Source organism: Drosophila teissieri, chromosome 2R, assembly GCF_016746235.2.
Source record: "Drosophila teissieri strain GT53w chromosome 2R, Prin_Dtei_1.1, whole genome shotgun sequence".
In the NCBI taxonomy this organism is placed as follows: Eukaryota; Metazoa; Arthropoda; class Insecta; order Diptera; family Drosophilidae; genus Drosophila; species Drosophila teissieri.
The window spans coordinates 11,527,580-11,545,886 of NC_053030.1; the positions used below are offsets into that span (position 1 = coordinate 11,527,580).

The window sequence follows — 18,307 nt, forward strand, 5'->3', positions numbered from 1 at the left end:
TGTGTGGAGTGCTTACTCCACATACGTGTATATGTGTGTGGTGCAATCAAAATTAATTAAGGCACAAAGAGAGGCGGCCAGATGCTTTGCATGGCTTTTCCTCCGACCTGCCACTTTTTATTGCCTTTTACCGCAACGCTGCAACGCTGCACCAATTTCCATTGCACCTGCGGAGCAGCCACATTGCCGATGACGTTGTCTTTGCTTTTCTTCTTCATCTCCACGTTTTTCCTGCTGCACTGACTGAGGCAGGAACAGTGCCACCAGCGAATGTGCATAATTAGAAGTGGTTACAATTCCATGTGATCGCAGAATCAGTTAGCTGCTGCATCGTTTGCTTGTCCAGCAATCAGCTGGAAAACTGGCAACAGTCAATCAGAGGCGCTTTTCCCGTGGAAAACTGCAGCTGCATTCATTCTGTTGAGGGTGCATAAATTAATTAGCCACGATTGCCAGTCATTGATGGTCCTTTATTGCAACAGGAATTACTGGGTTTCATATATTGTTCCCCTGGGATAAATTGTTAAAACTCCAAGCGTATTACTACACACAATGAGTTGATATAAAAAGTGCAGCAAGAGAGCTCCTTCAAATATACAAAAAACCAACTGGAGTTGTACAAGAACTACTATTTTATTTGGGGTAAATAATTAAATAATTTTAAAGAGTTTATTTTGTAAATATGCCTTTATTTACCAATCAGTTCTTGATATTCTCACAGTTGTATGGCGTTCCTTTCTATTTTGAGGGGCGAAATTTCACAATTTATTTAGCCATGATGGGGAACATCAAATCTTAATTGCATTAATAAGCAAATGACTTCACGTGGTGCTTCACGAGTTGCTCAGAGAACTTTCCCAGCGTAATTCCCGGCGAGAAGGGAATATGAAACGAGGGACGTGTCAGAAGATGCATCCTCGCCGGCAAAGTGAAATGCATAATGAGCATAATGTTGGCGCTGCACGACGCAGATTCGGTTGCAGATGCAACTGGCTGTGAGATGCAGATAGCAGATACGGATGATAATGATAATGCCGAGACGCAGAGACGACACCTGAGCACCAGTGACTGAGAACAGACGGGGAGAAATTTGAGAAATGTGAGCAGTAATTAAATGCAAAACTCGAAGCGCGAAGCTCGAAGCGCAAGAAGGAGAACAGCGAGCGACAACGTCAACGATCCAAGATAATGCATAATTGCAGAAGACAAAAGGAAATGCCAGCGACTCATGAGCCGAGTTGCAGTTGCAGTTGCAGTTGTGGAGTAGCATGCAAAATATGAGAAGAATATCTAATGCCGTGCCACCGCATTCTCCATAAAGTCGCAAAATGCTAGAATGGTTGTAGTCCGCCAACTGCCACATCCACATCCACATCCACATCCAGATCCACATCCATCCTTCGCTGGCTCAAAACGGCGTTCAAATTAATGGCCAAGTTTCACATGGGGCAGAAAGAAGCTTAGATGCCAACACAATTGCCAATGGAAATTGCAGTCATCTCACATGTGCGCCTCACTGTGAATGTGTGAGTGTGAGTGTGGATCTGTGAGTGTGCCTTCGTTTGTTTGCGAAAGTTGAGTACAAGATACAAGTGGTTAGATACAAACTAGAACAGCAACTGTTTGGGTACGATGCTGACTTGTGTTTACCAGTCACGATAGAGAAATACCCTCAATTTTATAGTTACCAACAAACTTTTACAACGATACTATTTTTTTTTGTAATATTTATAGCTGGAAGAGAGCAGTTTCCTATCCCATAAAACCTTCTTTTCTTAACCAGATTTAATATCGGTGCAAATATTTCGAGACTATGAGTTTTATATATACATATGGAAATTCATTTATGACGGCAGAGCAAGGCACTATAACCAACTCATTGGTTATGCCAATCATACCCCTTTATAGAGCATCAACAAGAATAAGTTCTTGTAACGAAGATGAGTTGGAAAGAGTGACTTGCGGGCTTCATTTTCGTTCGTGCCAGAACACGGACTCGCAACACGGGGGCAAAAAACAGAAGTTGCCACTGGGAAGTTAACTCCATGTCATTCAGCAGCCAGCGGAGGAATGTTCAAACAACATTCAATCAGAAATCGGCAAGAACAAGGCGGAGCAGATACCGCTGATACACGTTCGCAGATCGAGATAATAAATTTACTGCCATTCTGCTCTGCTTGGTAATTTATAAGGTTTGGTTCGCCCTTAAAAGCGGATACTTCCACTTATTTCACTTTCTAGCCACTGCCTAGCTACTTGCAAACACTACTATTCTTTTGGCCAAAACGACGGCTGGTGTGCCTTGCTTTTTGTTTGGCTGCTGGGGGATGCAGTGAGTATGAAGGCAGAAAGCAAGAAACTTTATTTGGGTTAGCGATTGTTTAAAAATGCATAAGGATGTGAAACTCGGAGTAGCTGAAAGGGAACACAAGCCCGCAGGAGTTTGGCCAGAGGAGCTACAAAGAGCCGAAGGCGAAAGGGGGGATCAGTGGGGCTCTAGCAGCAAATGGAGCTAAATTGCGGTGCAGAGAAAGAAATCTTTAACTCTGATTTTTAATAGTCTACTGAAATGTACATAGAATATAACCATTCTTTCATTAAGTGGGTTGTGCTAGTTTTAAGTGGGTGTTCTTTGAGCGGAAGTCATAATACCTAAAATTAGTGGTGCGACGTAGTTAAATTTTCTTGCTGTGCATTAAATGTGAATCTTCACCACAAAATGGGTAAATCCAAGGAGCTGGCTTGAAAAGCTGTACGAAAACCGCAGAACAAGAAGTTGGCACACTTGCAATTTAAGGTAAATTTGTCTTAGCAGGTGTAGGGATTTTGGCACATAAACTTTGGCCCCATAAAGCTGCACTGGCTTGAATTTAATATGCAAATCAAGCGACGAGATTTGCGTTATTTAAATCAACTGAACCGCTCACCCACTCACTTGGCATTCACTGGCAAAAGTTTTTAAATTAAAAAATTATGGCTGGCCAAGTTAATGGCTTTCTCGGTCAGAAGGAAAAAAAAACAAACTGAACGGCAGGTGGGTGCAGTTTTGCAATTTGAAAGAAGAGTGGGCGAAAGTGGTTCAAGTGGTTCAAGTGGTTTTGTGATTGCGCATGTAAATGCAATTTCATTAAATTGAATATTTATCGGTTGTCATTGAGCAAATTGCAGGTAAATTGAGGTTTATCCTAATACTTCCACACCACTAATAAATAATAGTAATGTGTGTGCAGTTATTTCGCCAAGATAATGGACGGAAATCATCATTAGCGGCGCTCAGGGTTATAAACATTGTATTCTAAATCTGAAAATGTTTATACATATATGTCCACCGCTTCTCTCCGACAAATTGTTAACTATTTTTGTGACTTCTAAGTATAATGCTCAGTAAAAAAAGAACCGCTTGAGCCGGTTTCCAGGGAATTCTCGCCGCACAGAAGCCGTTTGATGAGCATAAATCTTGATATCGGAACATTATTAACGTCAATTAATTCTAACCGTTCGACGCGAAGGCCATCCATTAGGAGCTGGAAGGTGGATTTCGAGGGGCTCAGGGAAAACTCACCTGGGATGGATGGACGGATAGACGGATGGATGGGTAGCTGGCATTTCTCCGGAGACCTTCTCCTCAACCTGTTCGGTTTTTTGTATTTACTCGCCCGCTTTTTTGTAATCGATACAAGTGGCTCGTCGGTCTGCGGTATTTGTACACATTCTCTGTATTTTCCTGGTGGCCCGCTGTTTTCCCTCTTTTTCACGTTGTCGTCCCGCCTCACGATTTCCCAAATCCGATTATTATCAAGTCTCACGTGAGTGCACGCTTTGTGGCCGCTGCTTAGTTTTATTTTTACCTCCGCTCTCGAGTATTGTGCCTTTTACAGTTGCCTTCTGTGCTTCCTTGGAAAATTGCTTTGAACTTGAAAATTTCCCACGTGACGCGGTCAGAATCAATCTCTGCTTACGGCTTTTCTTTTGCCCTCCGTTCGTGTCACATGTGCAATGCAACACCACCCCTTGCGAATTTTCCGCCAGTGTTTTCCCTGCACGGAAGGCAGCTGCACTTTGCATGTCATTCGGCTAACGGTGTCGTCTTTTTCCCGCATTTTCCGCATTTCCCCCCGTTTGTTTCTTGGCTTGCAGCTTGCATGGTTTTTGGTTGCATTTTCTCAGTGCTTTGTGGCAAGTGTCGATTGAATTTAATTGGATGGTTTTTTCGTGCATTTCATATCTTTCGCGGGGCTAAAAGGCACATTTTGAATTTTCAGATTCGTGTCCAATTTCTTTTATTGGTTTGTAATTTTTGTGGGAATTTTAGTTGGTTGCGAATTGGAGCTAAATGTGAGGATCGCTGCTGGAATGCAAAATTTATTTATGAAGGTATTTAACGGCCATGCAAATTGTTAGTAATCTTCTAAATCTTCTTCAAACTATAAAAAAGTCAGCATTTAAATCTTCAGTCTGGCCAAAGTTGTAAAGTATAAAAGAATCATACTTAATAAGTGTGCAGCCGCGTTCCGAAGTTTCCATTAGCACTTCTGCTGCTGTACACTTTCTGCATAAGCCATTCGTGCCATTTAGCAGATCTCGGCTGGTCTCTAAGCCCATCCATTGCACGGTTTAGTGTGAGTCTGTAGGAAAACCAAAACAAAGTGATTTTCGTGGTAAGCTGCCTCCACCTTTTGGCCAAAAGTCCAGGTACAGTGAGCACTGTGTGCTGCTGCAGATGGCACTTAGCTTTGCGGGCACGTTCCATCAGGGGGAAGTGCATAGTTCGCGAGTCGTAAACTAGCTTTTTTACGACTGTGGCTCAGAACGAGACTTGGCCAAGACCGGTGGCAATTAAATATAAGTTAACACTTGACGGGGGGAAAGGGCGACAGTTCATAGATGTCAAGTTCAGGGTTACTTCAAGGGCTCGGGAATGGGAATTGCCTGTCAGAGTCCAAAGACAAAGTGAGTAATTAATTTGCAAACGTCCCTATCCATCAAATCTTGTGTTTCCCCTTTAAAGAAAAATTCATGGGAGTTGCGCTGGGCTCGGTGGGATTTTTCTTTTGATTTAATGAGTTTTTTATTGCCTGCTCTCATAGGATTGAGTTCTTTGTGGAATCGGTTCAATGAGCTCTGTGCTAATTAATGGCTCATTAAATCTGCACTTTGATTAGGGTTCCTTGGGTTTGAATCAATTTAACAGTGCTTAATTACGATTCTAGATAAACGTTTCATCTCAGCATGTACACTTAACCATATGAAGTGAAATTCGTAAGGCTACAAGTTTTTCTTAAACTACTTTACTGCGGTAGTGATTATAGTGATTTTTAATTACTACTTCATTGAAGTTTTAGTGCCTGCTGTTTAAGTAAACACCGTTTGAAAAACCATTTATAAGGCTTTGCATCATCCTCATCATAAGCCTACTACTATGCATGCTGTCATATAGTTTTTGTTGATGATTATGATGAAATCTAATCGGCTTAGGTTTTAGAAAAACCCCAAATGCAAAAGGCATTTGGCCACTGCCAACTCTCAACTCCCAAGTGGCTGCGTAATCAAATGCATGTAATTTGAGTTTAATGAGTGTCAAAGTTATTAAAAATCATTTGCTCCGACCAGTTATGGTGGCTTTTTCAGCCAACGGCTTTGGCTTTCGGCCAGTCGGCGGGCCAGATTTTCGGTCCATGAAAGGCAGCAGCTAGCCAGCTAACGCAAACATTACAAAATCGTTTCGAGACATTTTTGGGCTCGTCATCGGGCTTAATTACTGGCCAAACTCATTCTCCCGCCAACGATTCTGGTTAAATGAAATGTGTCAATAAATTCAAATGGCGGCATTCGAGCCCGGTCCAAAATTGAGTCATTAGAAGTAGGCCGCTAAACCGATGTGAGATCTTTTAATAAACTTGTTGGTTTTGGTGTCCGAGACAGCAAAAACAAATATTAAAATAACAAACAATGATTACAGCCGACAGTGGTGCCATAAGTTGTGCCACCAGTTTGCCGATACTGTGCGGAAAATCACTTTAAAATTCTTGGAAAGCCAATTGTTTATATAACTTAATACACGTGTGGAGTTGCTGGATTTGATTTGTTTACTTGAAGACATGCCAGCGTTTCCAACGAAATTAGGGGAATTTGTTATGGCTAACAAACTATGAAATTGTAGATTTGGCTGTCTTGATTCATACGCTTCGCAGTGGCTGCCAAACTCGATAATACATTTTAAATTCGCAATTGATATCCAAGTGTGCACCAAGTGACTTTTGGTTAATGGTTAATGCCTGTTGGGCAAACCATATACTTGGGCAGTCCAAAGCCTCGATTGCTGGGCTGGCTGTATTGGCTGTCTTGGCCTGCGTTCGAAATTGGCAAATGCAATTTTTATGCTCTGTGGCGTGGGCGTTGCACACCCACACCCCATCACTTTCCCCAACCGCCGTCGAGCCCGCTACTCATCCCCCTACTCTGATATTGATTTGATTGTGTGCGTCTGCTACTCCCGGCTGCTCACATGGCGTATGATTGATGGCTTTGCGGGCACGAAGGAGCTGCAAACGATGGAGTAATCCTGCCTGAGCTGCTGCTGCTGCTGCTCCTGCTGCTGTTGCTGGATATATAAATTGCACTTATTGGTGGAATTGACAGAAAAAGTATATGCACGTTAAAGATAAATTAATCAAGTGCAGATAAGTGGAGGTTAAAAAGGGAAAATAATACAGATAAAAATGCGCCGTAACAAGAGATCCACTGAAAATGAAACCTTGTAGAAAGAGTATTCAATGCCATTGTTTTGTTTTGAATGAATATGGCGCTTGTATTGTTTTTCAGTGTAGGAATATAAATAACTATTGCCCATTAATAACCAGTTTGTTTTAATTATTTAATTGCAGCCAGAGCCACAGCCACAGCCAGCACATGTCTGGCCCTACAGTTTGAGCAGCACTGGGTTCTAAGCAACGCGTGGGCAGAAGAGAGAGGGGTAAGTTATGAGGCTCGTGTTACTCACAGCTAAACGCAAAACCCATAATTTGAACGTGTATATCCTCTATCTAAGAGTCGTTACCTTTTTATGGCCGTGTTTCCATCTGTTCATGTGTCCATCTGTAGACTTGTCGGTTGTCGGTTGTCATTTGTTGTTTTGGTTTTCGGATTTGCACTGCATTCGGAAACCGGTCGAATCGGTTTTTGTGGTGATCACAGCATTTGCATAAAGTTTTGTTCTGTTTTTCTCTTTAATCGGTGTGTCAGTGTGATTTTTCTCCAACCGCCGGATTTTAATTTATTTTCATTGATTGCACATATACAACTTTTGACTTAATGGCTCGCTGACGTAACTCGAGCTGCTGAAACTAGCAAAATAGTCGTAATACTCACCTTTTGGATTTCTTCGACTCTCTGCAGGATTTGCAACCAATGGTGAAATGCTGCTATTTAATTAATCGATCTGTAAGTTGAGTTAATTTGCTATTGGATTTACAATTTGTTCAAAAGCGCTGATGGGCGTTAGAGGTGATTTCAGTTGGTGTGTAGTGGGAATTGAACACCTGCTTAAGACACGTCAATCGAATTACTTTTGTAGTTATTTACTAGGCGTTTAAATCTTTTCCAACTTATATCATGGATTTATGTGAGCTTATTTTTGAAGTGACTTTTTGGTTTCATGGGAACTTTTACCAAAAACTAGTTTCAAACTATGAATAAACAATTTATATCAAATAACACCGAAATGTCAATGCTTTATTTGCTATTCCTCTCGATTCCCTGCAGATTTATCTGATTGAGTATCAACTTCTGCTTCTGTTTTCTGGTTCTGAACAGGAAGTCGATGGCTGGTCACCTGGGTAAGTGGGTTCTGTGGTTTTTGGGTGCCTTGGTTTCAGTTCATTCCAAGGTAATTTGTTGTCGGTCCGTGGGCCTAGACAAAGGACTGATTGCCGGACTTGACTGACAGCTGGGGCAGCAAAGGGTTAAGGTGGTGGCCACACACAGTTACGCCTAAACTCAAGTTCGGGCTAATTTTGCCTTTGTATTAGCCAATTGTGGTGGCTCTTCCTCGTTTCCATCCTCGGTTTCTTTCAGCTTGCGATTTTTATTTCAGCTTCGGTTTGTTTGGCCAGCATAATGATGCCACTTGATTGAAAATGAACGTGACTGGAAAACAAGTTTCGGGGTTAAAGTTTTCTTCTTTTGCTTTCCTCTCGTTTCCTCGTCTTCTTGCGCCGCTCTGCGGTCTTTCCTACCAATTCTACTGTTCGAATAAACAGAAAATAGCGAAATAAATTAGCCAGGCGATGCTCTCAGCCATGAACTTCTGTGACATGTTTTCCTGCCTCAGCTTTATTAACCGACTGACGACGAGGAGCCATGCGAAATTGCATTTAGTATTATTTAATTAAAGTTTTCTCTCCATCGCCGGCGTCTTCCTCGGTCGGTTGTGGTCCGGGCGCCATTTTGTTGCATGCTTCCTAACAGAATTATGTGCGCATTTCCGTTTCCGGCACACGCAACAATGCACCGAGTGCCGTCTGCGCGGAAAATGGCGTCTTCGATTTAGTTTGGAAACAGTGGGGCAACCAAAAAATGTAGTAAAATCCTCAATACGTTTTATTTCTTACACTTATTTTAAAACACGAGTTTATTTAAAATTATCCTATTAACATTGGTGTTAGGAAAAAAACTGATCAAAGGTCTGAAAAACTTTCTAATCGTTGGAAGAATTTGCTTTTCCCAAATCAAATTACAACTTTTATTAAGTCCCATTCATTCCACTGTCCACAGCGCTAGCGGAAGATGGTGGAAGAATAATAGTTTGCCATTATTAAGTTTGGTGCGGGTGTATTTTGCATGCACTTTGTTGATGCCGCCGATGCTGCTTCTGATTCTGCTGCAGTTTGCTGCTGCCGTTGCCAAGGCAAATTATTTACGGCGCGCACAACAACAGAGTGTGCCACAATAAGTGGCAACGCAAGGACCTGGTCCTGGCACCGTTCTCTCGTCCGTAAACCCAGCACAAATCTCCACAAGATTGAGCGGCAAGCCATTGCAATGACAAAAGTAATTTGCTTTTAAAGCAGCACCGACTGCAGCATCGGGCGAAGGCAATTTAAATATGCATGGCCCATTATGCATAAGCGATGCAGTTTCTCCATACACGGGTATCTGTGCACCGAGGGAAAATTGCAGTATCAAAATAATCCTAGATGGCAGATATAAATTGCTGTCTCAATATCGATTATATAAACTAGATCAGAATAGTTAAGTCGTGTGGAGTGAGGCGAAATGGTATCAATTGCAATGCGGAATATGAAAGAAGAAGTTGACTCGAAGATGACTACTAGCTTTGCAGTGTACTTATGCACACTTGAGTGTGTCGTGTGTGCCACATGCAACTCCGGTCGCATTTAGTTGCGCATTCGAGCAAACCCAATGGGGCTCTCCACTGACCCACTAAAGTCGCATGTTCGGTTCACGGACTCCAGGGACCTGATGCTGTAACTAATTCCGAGCAAAGCCCATTCGATGTGGCATATTTAAAACTTAATTTACATGGCTGTCCTCTGCCCGGTTAAACCCTAACCTTTAGCCCCTCTCGGTCGCCCCTCCGCCCCCTTTGTTCGTGCTGACCCCTTCTCTTTCGGGCTTAAAGTCTCGCTGGCAGCTGGTGCCAAGCGGAGCACTTTGTCATTTTCAGTTTGTCACACTTTTGCCCAAATAAAATTTCATCGCCTGTCATAAAGGCTTGAGAGGCAAGTGTCACAAGTGCTTACAACTCAAGGAGGTGCATGGCTTGAAGGGGGCGGTGGGAGGGAGACAGCACCACAGTTAGGTAAGAAGTGAAGGAGACAGCACTCAAAACTGCTCAAGTGGGCCAGACCCATAAAAGAAATATGCCACATGGAATTCGTCGTGAGCCAGAAATCAAGACAACATGGATATAATATGAAAGGAAATACTAGCAAATACTACAAAATACTTGGCATTTTAGCAAACTTCAAAATCTATAGATTATATCTATGATATTGGAATGTTATTCAACAACATACCTATTATGGTAGAGCAAGCACTTTAAATATCTCAAAACTGTGCGACTCTATTGAAGTTCTCTTTTTAAGACGGCCTTTTCTTTGATGTTTTCACCTTAGAACACCTCATCAACACCTTGTCTAGCGTCTATATTTATCGGTTATCTCTTATATCACCGGCGCAGAACCAATTAGTGTTTACCCCACCCAATAAATATGCTTGCCGCTGTCAACAATTGATGCCCTCATAAAAAGGAACCATAAAATCGCTCTACCCCCGATAGATAACATGCACCTTATGCAATGGATGTTTGCCCAGGGAGTCTGGCGAAAAAGTTTGGCATTAGCTGGCGTATCCAAGCCAAATAACTGTCATGGCTAAGACAATAGAAAGGACAGACAGCAGACAGGTCAGACATCCACGGGTTGATATGCAACTTGGGGTGTGGGTAATGGCGATCGAAAGAGGGGAGCACCAAAAGTTGCCGGTTTGACAGCCGCAAGACAGCTGTCTGTTCGAAAAAACCCACATAAACGAGGGGTAGCAAAAAGGAAGAAAGGCAGCTACAACATAAATTTTGATTTACTTGCCTGACAGTTGGCCCCCGGTTTTCACACGCACCCCACTGCCACCAAAGGTCGGGCACAATTTTCCTATTAGCTCAAGTGAAAAATCGCCGCAATTCGGCGAATGGAGGAGGATGGGGCTGAATTTACTGACCAGTAAATCAGGCAGGCATTCCATATGCCGCAGAACATATTTCACGGCAGACCAGAGAGTATTTCAAATGCCCATTATGCCCCAGTAACTTTTCCAATTAAAAGCGAAATAAACTTTTGCCTCCGGAACTCGCTGGCCGAAGTTTCAATTAAAACCATGACTGGCTAAGCTGGAATGGCCAATAAAAAAGGCCATCGAATGATATTACCGATTTACCTGCGCGCCTTTCTTGTCTCTAAATTAGGTTGAATGACTTTGAAGCGACCACGTGGCGTATGCTTAATTATCGCAAATCGTTTTCAATTAAAGTGCCAAGTTAAAGGCACGAAATCTTAGCAAACGCCACTTTTGGCGTATCACTATCACTCACTATCTCTATTAATTCCAATGCCTTGGCCACCTTTTCTTATCACAAACAGAAGTTTGGCGACGACACTCGCCTTCGTCGTTTTGGGGCTTGCATTTTCGTTTCGTATTTTTTCGTGGCGTCTTTGCTGATAATTTCACTTGAACAGCTTGAAAATTTGTGGGTTTGATTGACAGTCGAGTGCCGGCCAAGGTAAACGGGCCTTTTGTGCCAACGATTCACCTGTTTACACGCAGTTTTCATTTCTCGTATTTACTTTTATTGATATGCGTATTTGTGCTCTTAATTTATGTATTTCGCTGGAGTTTTTTGACCGTGACACATTTGCTTGTTTACTTTCCAGCGAGGCGGTTAAATCGGGGGCAGTGAACCAGGTAAAAGTAAAAGTAAAAAGGGAAACAGAGACCAATAAATAATAAGGGAACCTTCTGATTATTAAATAAAGTAATTTAATCTTGTTTCTTTATAGTTACACTATTTTTTCGTAGGTGTAAGCACTTTTTAAATGCTCACGTTCCTCACGTCCTTTCACCTAGCAGCAGATCATCTAAAGGCTTTCATTTGGCACAACCTTTGACTGCAGAGCCTTTCATCTTCCTTGCAGAGCACCCACAACTTTTATCCTCAATTAGGATTTATCATTTCCCGCAAGCGTTTTCCATTTTACACTAGTTTTCCCGCATTACCCGCCCCCGCCTCCGCCTGCGCCCCCGAAATGCCAACTCTAACTAGTTGAATGCAATCAACACGCTCGCAATTAAATGCGACAAAGTGCAGACTTGCAGATGTGGTTGTTGCTGCAGTTGGTGGTGGCTAACCCGTTCCGCCCACAGTTCCAGTTGCCTCGACATGTCCCGCTCCGCCCCCGTTTCCGCCCTCCTCCCCCTTCCCCTTCTTTCCCCCCCACACAAAAGCGACAACTGTCAGCGGGTCTTTGGCACACATTTACATGCCCCCGGTAACTGCCACACCCCCCCTGTGGTGCCTCCTCCTTGCGGGCTGGCGTGTGAATTTAATTTGTGCATAATTGCAATTGCAACTGCCTTTGCTGTGCTGCAGCCATAAAATGTCAATATCACATTGTAATCATCAACGAGAAACGTTTGCCGGGGCCCAAGTGTTTTCTTTTCACTCTGACAATTTGTTTTTCCTCTTAGATAGGCCTGCGAACTCCCAGACACACGAGACTTGGGACATTTGGACATGAAAAGGGGTTGGAAAATCGGGCCAATTGCCGTCTGACTGATATCAAGTGCGTAGGAAAACTGCAGTGGACAGATTCGAAAAGTAAACCAATTTAAAAATTAAGTTTTCATCGCCAAGTGCTGGGGAAACTATTTTATGGTGTTGTCTGGACAAGAGCAGTGATTTAATGGATTGCAATTTGCATATGCGAATATATTTGGTGCAAGTGGAGTGGAAAATTTATGGCTTAATTGGGTAGCGCATAATCATTCAGCACAAACAATGGGTTTATTAGGAATATAGATATTTACATATTTCGTTCTTTCTGGCTATATCTTATACCTCTAATTTGATTCATTTCAGAACCATCATGCGCCAGACTCAACGAACGCAGCATAGCGAAATGTCCAAGCAAAACGGATTCCCACAGCAGAAGGCCGAAACCAGCCGACGCACCAAATAGATTGGCAATAAAAACCTAAATAAATTAAGCTAGAAGCTCACCGAACCCAAAGGAATACACTTTGAAGTGAAGTGAGAACGAGAGGAGCAAGTGAATCGAACGGGCAGGAGAACTCCCAGAGGAGCGGGAGTAGTAGGATCGTCTTTCGTGGACCGAGCGATAGAAAGCCGTCAAAATTACGACGTACCACCCACCCACGCCCAAAGTCAAACAGAACCCGGCCAATACGGACGCCATGTCCGGGCCGGGGGCGTTTGACGATGAGCCGCCGCCGGAGCCGCGCGACGGATGGCTACTGGTGCGCATCCATGTGCCGGAGCTGAATGTCTACAAGTGTCTGCAGTTCCCATCGGAGCGGCTCGTCTGGGATGTCAAGCAGCAGGTGCTCGCCTCGCTGCCGAAGGTAAGTCGGTCACTGTCATTACCACTGCGATACCCATTATCTTGCTGCTGTATATAGAGCAGGGCATGTCTCATGTGCGCTAAATACTCACTAAACGGGTAGAAATACATCTGAAATGAGGCCTTCTTTAGTCAGTTTTGAGCTCTGCTGAAGCGAAATTTCCATTTATATACGCTACATGCATGATTTTATTAGGCACATTCGAGTGCTTGCCCAACATTCTATAATTTGTAAATATAATATCTTCGAAAGCATCATATATCACGAGTACTACACATAACCGGTTTCCAACTCATCGTCGTAGGCGTAGAGCAGTTCTATGTAGAAGGACCAAACCACAAGCCAGGCATACAGTAAAATAGCTATATGGGTTCAAGAGAATAGTTATTCAGGCTTGGGATTCATGATTACTAGGATACCCACCCATTGTGATGACAGTCAGGACGATAATGACGGTATTAAAGCAGTAAACGGTCAGGGCGAAATGTGTACAATTATCCAAATGGGTGCGAAACCCAAAAATGGGAGAAAGAGCATCTCGTTGTTCTGGAAAATGGTCAAGTGTGTTAAGTTTATGGTTTATGGGATATTGGGTATATTGTGAAATGATTTCAAATGAGTGCCACATACATTATGCACTCCCATGCAGAGCATGGCCGAAGCTATGATGCCGAAGAAGGAGAAGACCATGGTGGCCTTGAGGGCCGCCTGTGCTGGGATGAGGGACTTCTGGTACTCGTCGGGAAAGATGCACTCCATCATGAAGGCGGTGCCGATGGTGATGTAGATGAACCAGGTCAGGAAAATGCATCCGAAGAGCAGCACGCCGAAACGCAGGGAATAGCAGTAGCAGCACTTAGTAAAGATCTGCTTAAGATATCTGCAGCGACAAGCCATGATCGGTCCTCAGCTGCTCTACAAATTTGAAACAATAATTTTCAATACTTTCTTGAGAAACTTAAATTTGTTCAACTTTTAGTCTGTGCAAAAGGGACACACTGAAAGAAGTTGACTAGATCAGGAAAAACAAGTGCAGGAGTTTGTTTAGCTTTACGTTTATTTTGCCACTCGTCAAATTGAATCTTCCGCATCCACAGTGCTCAGATATCGGTAGAAGGCCACCGCTATCAGCAGGGAATAAGCCAGACCAACTAAAGGGAAAAGACCTCATGTTATTATTTATATTATTCAGTCAAATAGTGTCAACAACCACCCACCTGTGATGACCACCTGAACGGCCAGTATAATCGGAGAGGGTTTGGAAGTGGCCAACTCGACAATGCCTATTATAACATAAATAAAGAGTATGATCGAATAGACGATTATCCACATAAGGACGAAGCCTCGCTTCCTCTGCATTTTTCATGTAAAATCATAAGAATAATTCGAATTTTGAAAGAAACCGAATGAGTTTCTTACCTTCGAAGCAGCGTACACCAGCAGTACAGAGCTCAGGGTTCCAATAGTTAGGATCGGAGACATGATGACGGGTGCCCACACCTTGTGGGACACTTGCCTGATGAAAATGGTGTCATCCGAATGCGTTATCAGCTCCCCAACGTGGAAAGTTATGAAGATCGCCCCAATGATTGTACAACCTACGTTCAGAGGCAGGAAGAAACAGCACTTCTTAAAAATCATGCCGATAAATTCGGAGTTCTTTGGGTTGAAAACAAATATTTTGGAATTTTTACATGTATTCCGATCAAAACATCAGAATGCTGGGAACAGTTGATCGTTGATTTTGTAAATAAGTTATTTAAGGACATATTAAAGTAATACGATATTGGATAAGTAATAGATTATAATATCAGTGGAACTCAAAATTGGGGGTTGAATCCGTAAAGGGCAGAAATTCTATATCAAACTACATTTCCTGCGTTGACCCACACAAAAACCAATTACTGCGGAATCGCAATGCAATTTTTCACCAGATGTTGTTGATTGAAATTTTTATGCAGCCAAAGGCTGCCACGTGCCCTTACAACATAAAACCGACCACGCCCCCTCTGCTGCCCTCGATTGGCGGCCAAATGCCCTCGTGAAGTTTCAATTTTTGAAGTTCAATGCAATTTATCGGCAACTGCAGCGTCTGAAGTCGTGCGCCCTGTCTGAAATCGTGACGCTGCAGATCCGAAGATATTTGACAATTGAATGGCAGTCTGTCAAGGAAGGAAAAACGAGTGCCAACTACAAGGAAGGTTGGATGTTCAATGGCTAAAATATTCGGAACCTTTGCGTTGATTGGTAATCAGCGCTGGAACACTAAGGGCTAACAGCTTCAGCTTTGTTACGTTGTTCAAAATATAAGTAAATGTCAAGCCAAGGGGTCATGATCAGCTGTTAATAAAGCTCGTAATGCCCCCAACTTGCGTACCGGATGAGGGGAAGAGAAGGGAAGGGACTTTCCTGCCCCTTTGTGCTAATGAAAGCCAAACAATGGTCACTCAATTGTATACATTTAATCGCAATTTGTTGAGCAAATTGCTGTCGAAACATTGTCAAGCGTGAATGCAATGCGGGGCCTCGCCCAATTCAATATTGAAACCGCAAAATTGCAAACGGAAACTCTGGGCGATACCCAAACTGAAACCAAAACCTGGAAATCGCACTGGCATCGATTCAATTCGAACCGAATCGTATCGAACTGAACTGAACTGAACTTCGCTGAACCGAACACAATGACCTCCAGCTAATTGCATGGCCCGGTCTTTCGTGCCGGTTCCGTTTTCGGTTTGGCCAAATTCAAATGCAAAGCGGCAAGTGACAGACACTGCCTTGTTTTTGGCTTTTTGGCAAGGGGGCGTGGCCGCTCTGGTTACACTGTCAGCTTGGAGCTTAGTAAATTATGTTGTAAATTCTGATCGAGTGTGGGAACCGAAAGCTGAGCGTGCTAACCATTTTTCCGGGGATATTTGTTTGTGGGGAATGTTCCCTAATTACATACGTGCATATGTATGACATGTATTTGCTTCTCGGCATTAAGACTAATAATAATTATAATAATAACTGAATAACATGTCTATTGCCTTGACTTATTCCACCTGTTTCCATCGGCTAGAAGTAGAAAGCACATCAGGTTATCAACACATTTCCTGCTTCCACAGTCGTATATCAATCAGTGGACTGGCCGCATATCTTATCGTCTGGTTTCGCTTGCGACCGAACATAGGACTTAAGTAGACCGTCATAAAGAATACGATTCATGCTATCATCGCACAAATATTTGCAGTCCAATTGAGGTCTCTTTCCTTAGACTTTTTGCTCCAACTCTTGTGAGCCTTCGATAACTGCGGAATGGTTGAGCAAATCCCGAAGACTAAGACAAACGTGAGTGGCGGTAATTTCCCATTTTATCGGTCGTCGCCCATTATCGGGGCACCTGACGATGGCGTCGGGTTCCATAAATGTATTATTGGGTCTGGTGCGGAATTCGCTTTCAATGACCGATCCGCGGCGCTTATGTCGCGCTTCAATTCAACTTCACACCATCCATCAATCAGTCAATCCGTCTGTCAGTCAGTCAGACAATCAGTCACTTTGCCAATATGTCGCTGCTCCAGTTTGCAGTTGAGTGTGAGCCCCACTGGCATCACAACTTCCGCCTGCTAATCAAATCGAAATTCGAGCTTTTGTGATCTGTAGTCGATGGACTTTTCTTCAGTTTCTGGGTGGGCGTTACCTACCGGTTTGCGTCTAAGTCGTTTTGCTTGTAATACCCAACGGGCCTTGTTTGGCCCGAAGTTCAGGTCGGTTAATAAACTACTTGGCTCGTGGCGATAAGAAACCAGTAAGGAAAGCTTAGCCGCATATGGATTTCTCGGTGGCTCATTTTTTCGGTCTAAGGTGGCAATGGAAAATACGTGTAGGGAACGATTTTAATAGACTTACGATAAGCAAACGATGTGTACTGGTAATTGAAAATATTCCAACAGTTGCATAATTATTTTAAGACTAACAAGAATATCCAATAGGCACTTGTAAAATATACTGCCCACCTTAAACATAAAGAGAACTCAAGAAAGTTGTTCTTTAATTTAATTTGCAAAACTTTGGCATGACTAAAACTTCAAGCAAGTTGGATGAAGTACGCGCAAATTCGCACAATAAATCAGGGAAAGACTGAAGCTCGTTTCCAATGGGATTTCGAATCGAATGCTCTTAACTTTCCAAAAAGGATAGGCAGTCAGCCAGACGGACTGGATAACCCGAAGTGCACGAGGCAAAAAGGAGGAAAAATTGCTTTTAGCCAACTGAGCAAATGTGGTCAGCGAAAGCGTATATGTGTGCTCACAAAAAGAGATATTCGCTTTAAAGCTCGTTACTTACTGACTTACGAACGACGCAACTTTAATCAATTGAAGGAATTGGCAGACAGAACAATCACAATAAATCTTGAACTGAATCTGCGCAGAAAGCCACAATGGCAATTAGGTTTTGCTTAATGGGCAATGGCTCAATTAGGCCAAGTTAATGTGTAGTTTCGAATCACAAGTGGAGACTTGACTCCCATAGTGTCTTTCGGGGGAATTACTGTGAAAACTTTTGGCGCTGCCTCCCAAAATGTTCAAAATCTAGTCATTTCGCCGAGCACTTGTGCTGTATGGAAAACCCCATCCAATCTCCAGACGCTCGTTAGATTTAATGACGCCGCATAGTTTGCGCACGCACGACATCATTTCAGCGACTTTAGCCCCCCTTCGCTCTACTCTACTACGCCTCCCTCGCCATTCAGCTAAAGTGGCATAGAGACCCAGTTGCAGGACCCATCATCCGCGTCTATATCTGTATCTGTATCTGGGGGCCTTGTGTGCCCCTCCATTGAACCGTAAATTTGGGTGAGAACTTTAGCTCGGCCCCCGCGTCCCATCGCATACCATCGCATTATTCATTCTGGGAAGCCGCCTCGCCAAACGCCAGAATGTCACATACTTTTGTGGATAATTTCGCTCCCTACGGAGGGAAACGCTTCCTGTCGGGGCTGAAGCCATTGTTAGCGGCTATAAAGATGCTGCCGATATGGAGCTCCCTGCACTCGATTGGTTGGATGGTAGTCCTTGGCTGGGATTGAATTGAATTTTCTACTAGGAGACAAGGAGCTGGGCACAATGAAGTGGTAAAGTTTTATAACCATTTGATGGCGTAGTGAACA

General features: G+C 43.2%; 3 protein-coding genes across 4 annotated transcripts in view; 1 reads left to right on the forward strand and 2 right to left on the reverse strand.

The window, feature by feature from the left end:
- LOC122615020 (AF4/FMR2 family member lilli) overlaps window positions 1-18,307 on the forward strand; it is a 64,223-nt gene that overhangs the window by 19,746 nt on the left and 26,170 nt on the right. The window contains exons 2-3 of the mRNA XM_043789851.1: window positions 6,885-6,973; window positions 12,653-13,155. Of these exons, the coding sequence (XP_043645786.1) occupies window positions 12,988-13,155 (168 nt within the window). The 5' untranslated portion in view covers window positions 6,885-6,973; window positions 12,653-12,987. The remainder of the gene's footprint in view (window positions 1-6,884; window positions 6,974-12,652; window positions 13,156-18,307) is intronic.
- Window positions 13,320-14,224, reverse strand: LOC122615021. Its single transcript, XM_043789852.1, is given in 5 exon segments — window positions 13,320-13,517; window positions 13,579-13,641; window positions 13,644-13,701; window positions 13,786-14,153; window positions 14,210-14,224. Coding segments are annotated over 4 exon segments (480 nt in total). The 5' UTR covers window positions 14,053-14,153; window positions 14,210-14,224; the 3' UTR covers window positions 13,320-13,425.
- On the reverse strand, window positions 14,014-14,890 carry LOC122615022. 2 transcript variants are annotated; one of them, XM_043789853.1, is made up of 4 exons: window positions 14,575-14,890; window positions 14,373-14,508; window positions 14,210-14,306; window positions 14,014-14,153 (listed from the first exon to the last, which is right to left on the reverse strand). In XM_043789853.1, exons 1-3 carry the CDS (start codon window positions 14,794-14,796, stop codon window positions 14,227-14,229), a joined length of 438 nt encoding a protein of 145 aa, XP_043645788.1. In that variant the 5' UTR covers window positions 14,797-14,890; the 3' UTR covers window positions 14,014-14,153; window positions 14,210-14,226. The 2 variants fall into 2 exon arrangements, with proteins under 2 accessions (XP_043645788.1, XP_043645789.1); XM_043789854.1 differs by lacking the exon at window positions 14,014-14,153 and having other exon boundaries at window positions 14,236-14,306; window positions 14,373-14,438.

Coding starts and splice junctions, on each gene's coding strand:
- LOC122615022 (XM_043789853.1), bottom strand. CDS start 14,796: ATGATTTTTAAGAAGTGCTGTTTCTTCCTGCCTCTGAACGTAGGTTGT. Junction 14,509..14,574: donor TGGTGTACGCTGCTTCGAAG/GTAAGAAACTCA, acceptor TGAAAAATGCAG/AGGAAGCGAGGCTTCGTCCT. Junction 14,307..14,372: donor CGTTCAGGTGGTCATCACAG/GTGGGTGGTTGT, acceptor TTTTCCCTTTAG/TTGGTCTGGCTTATTCCCTG.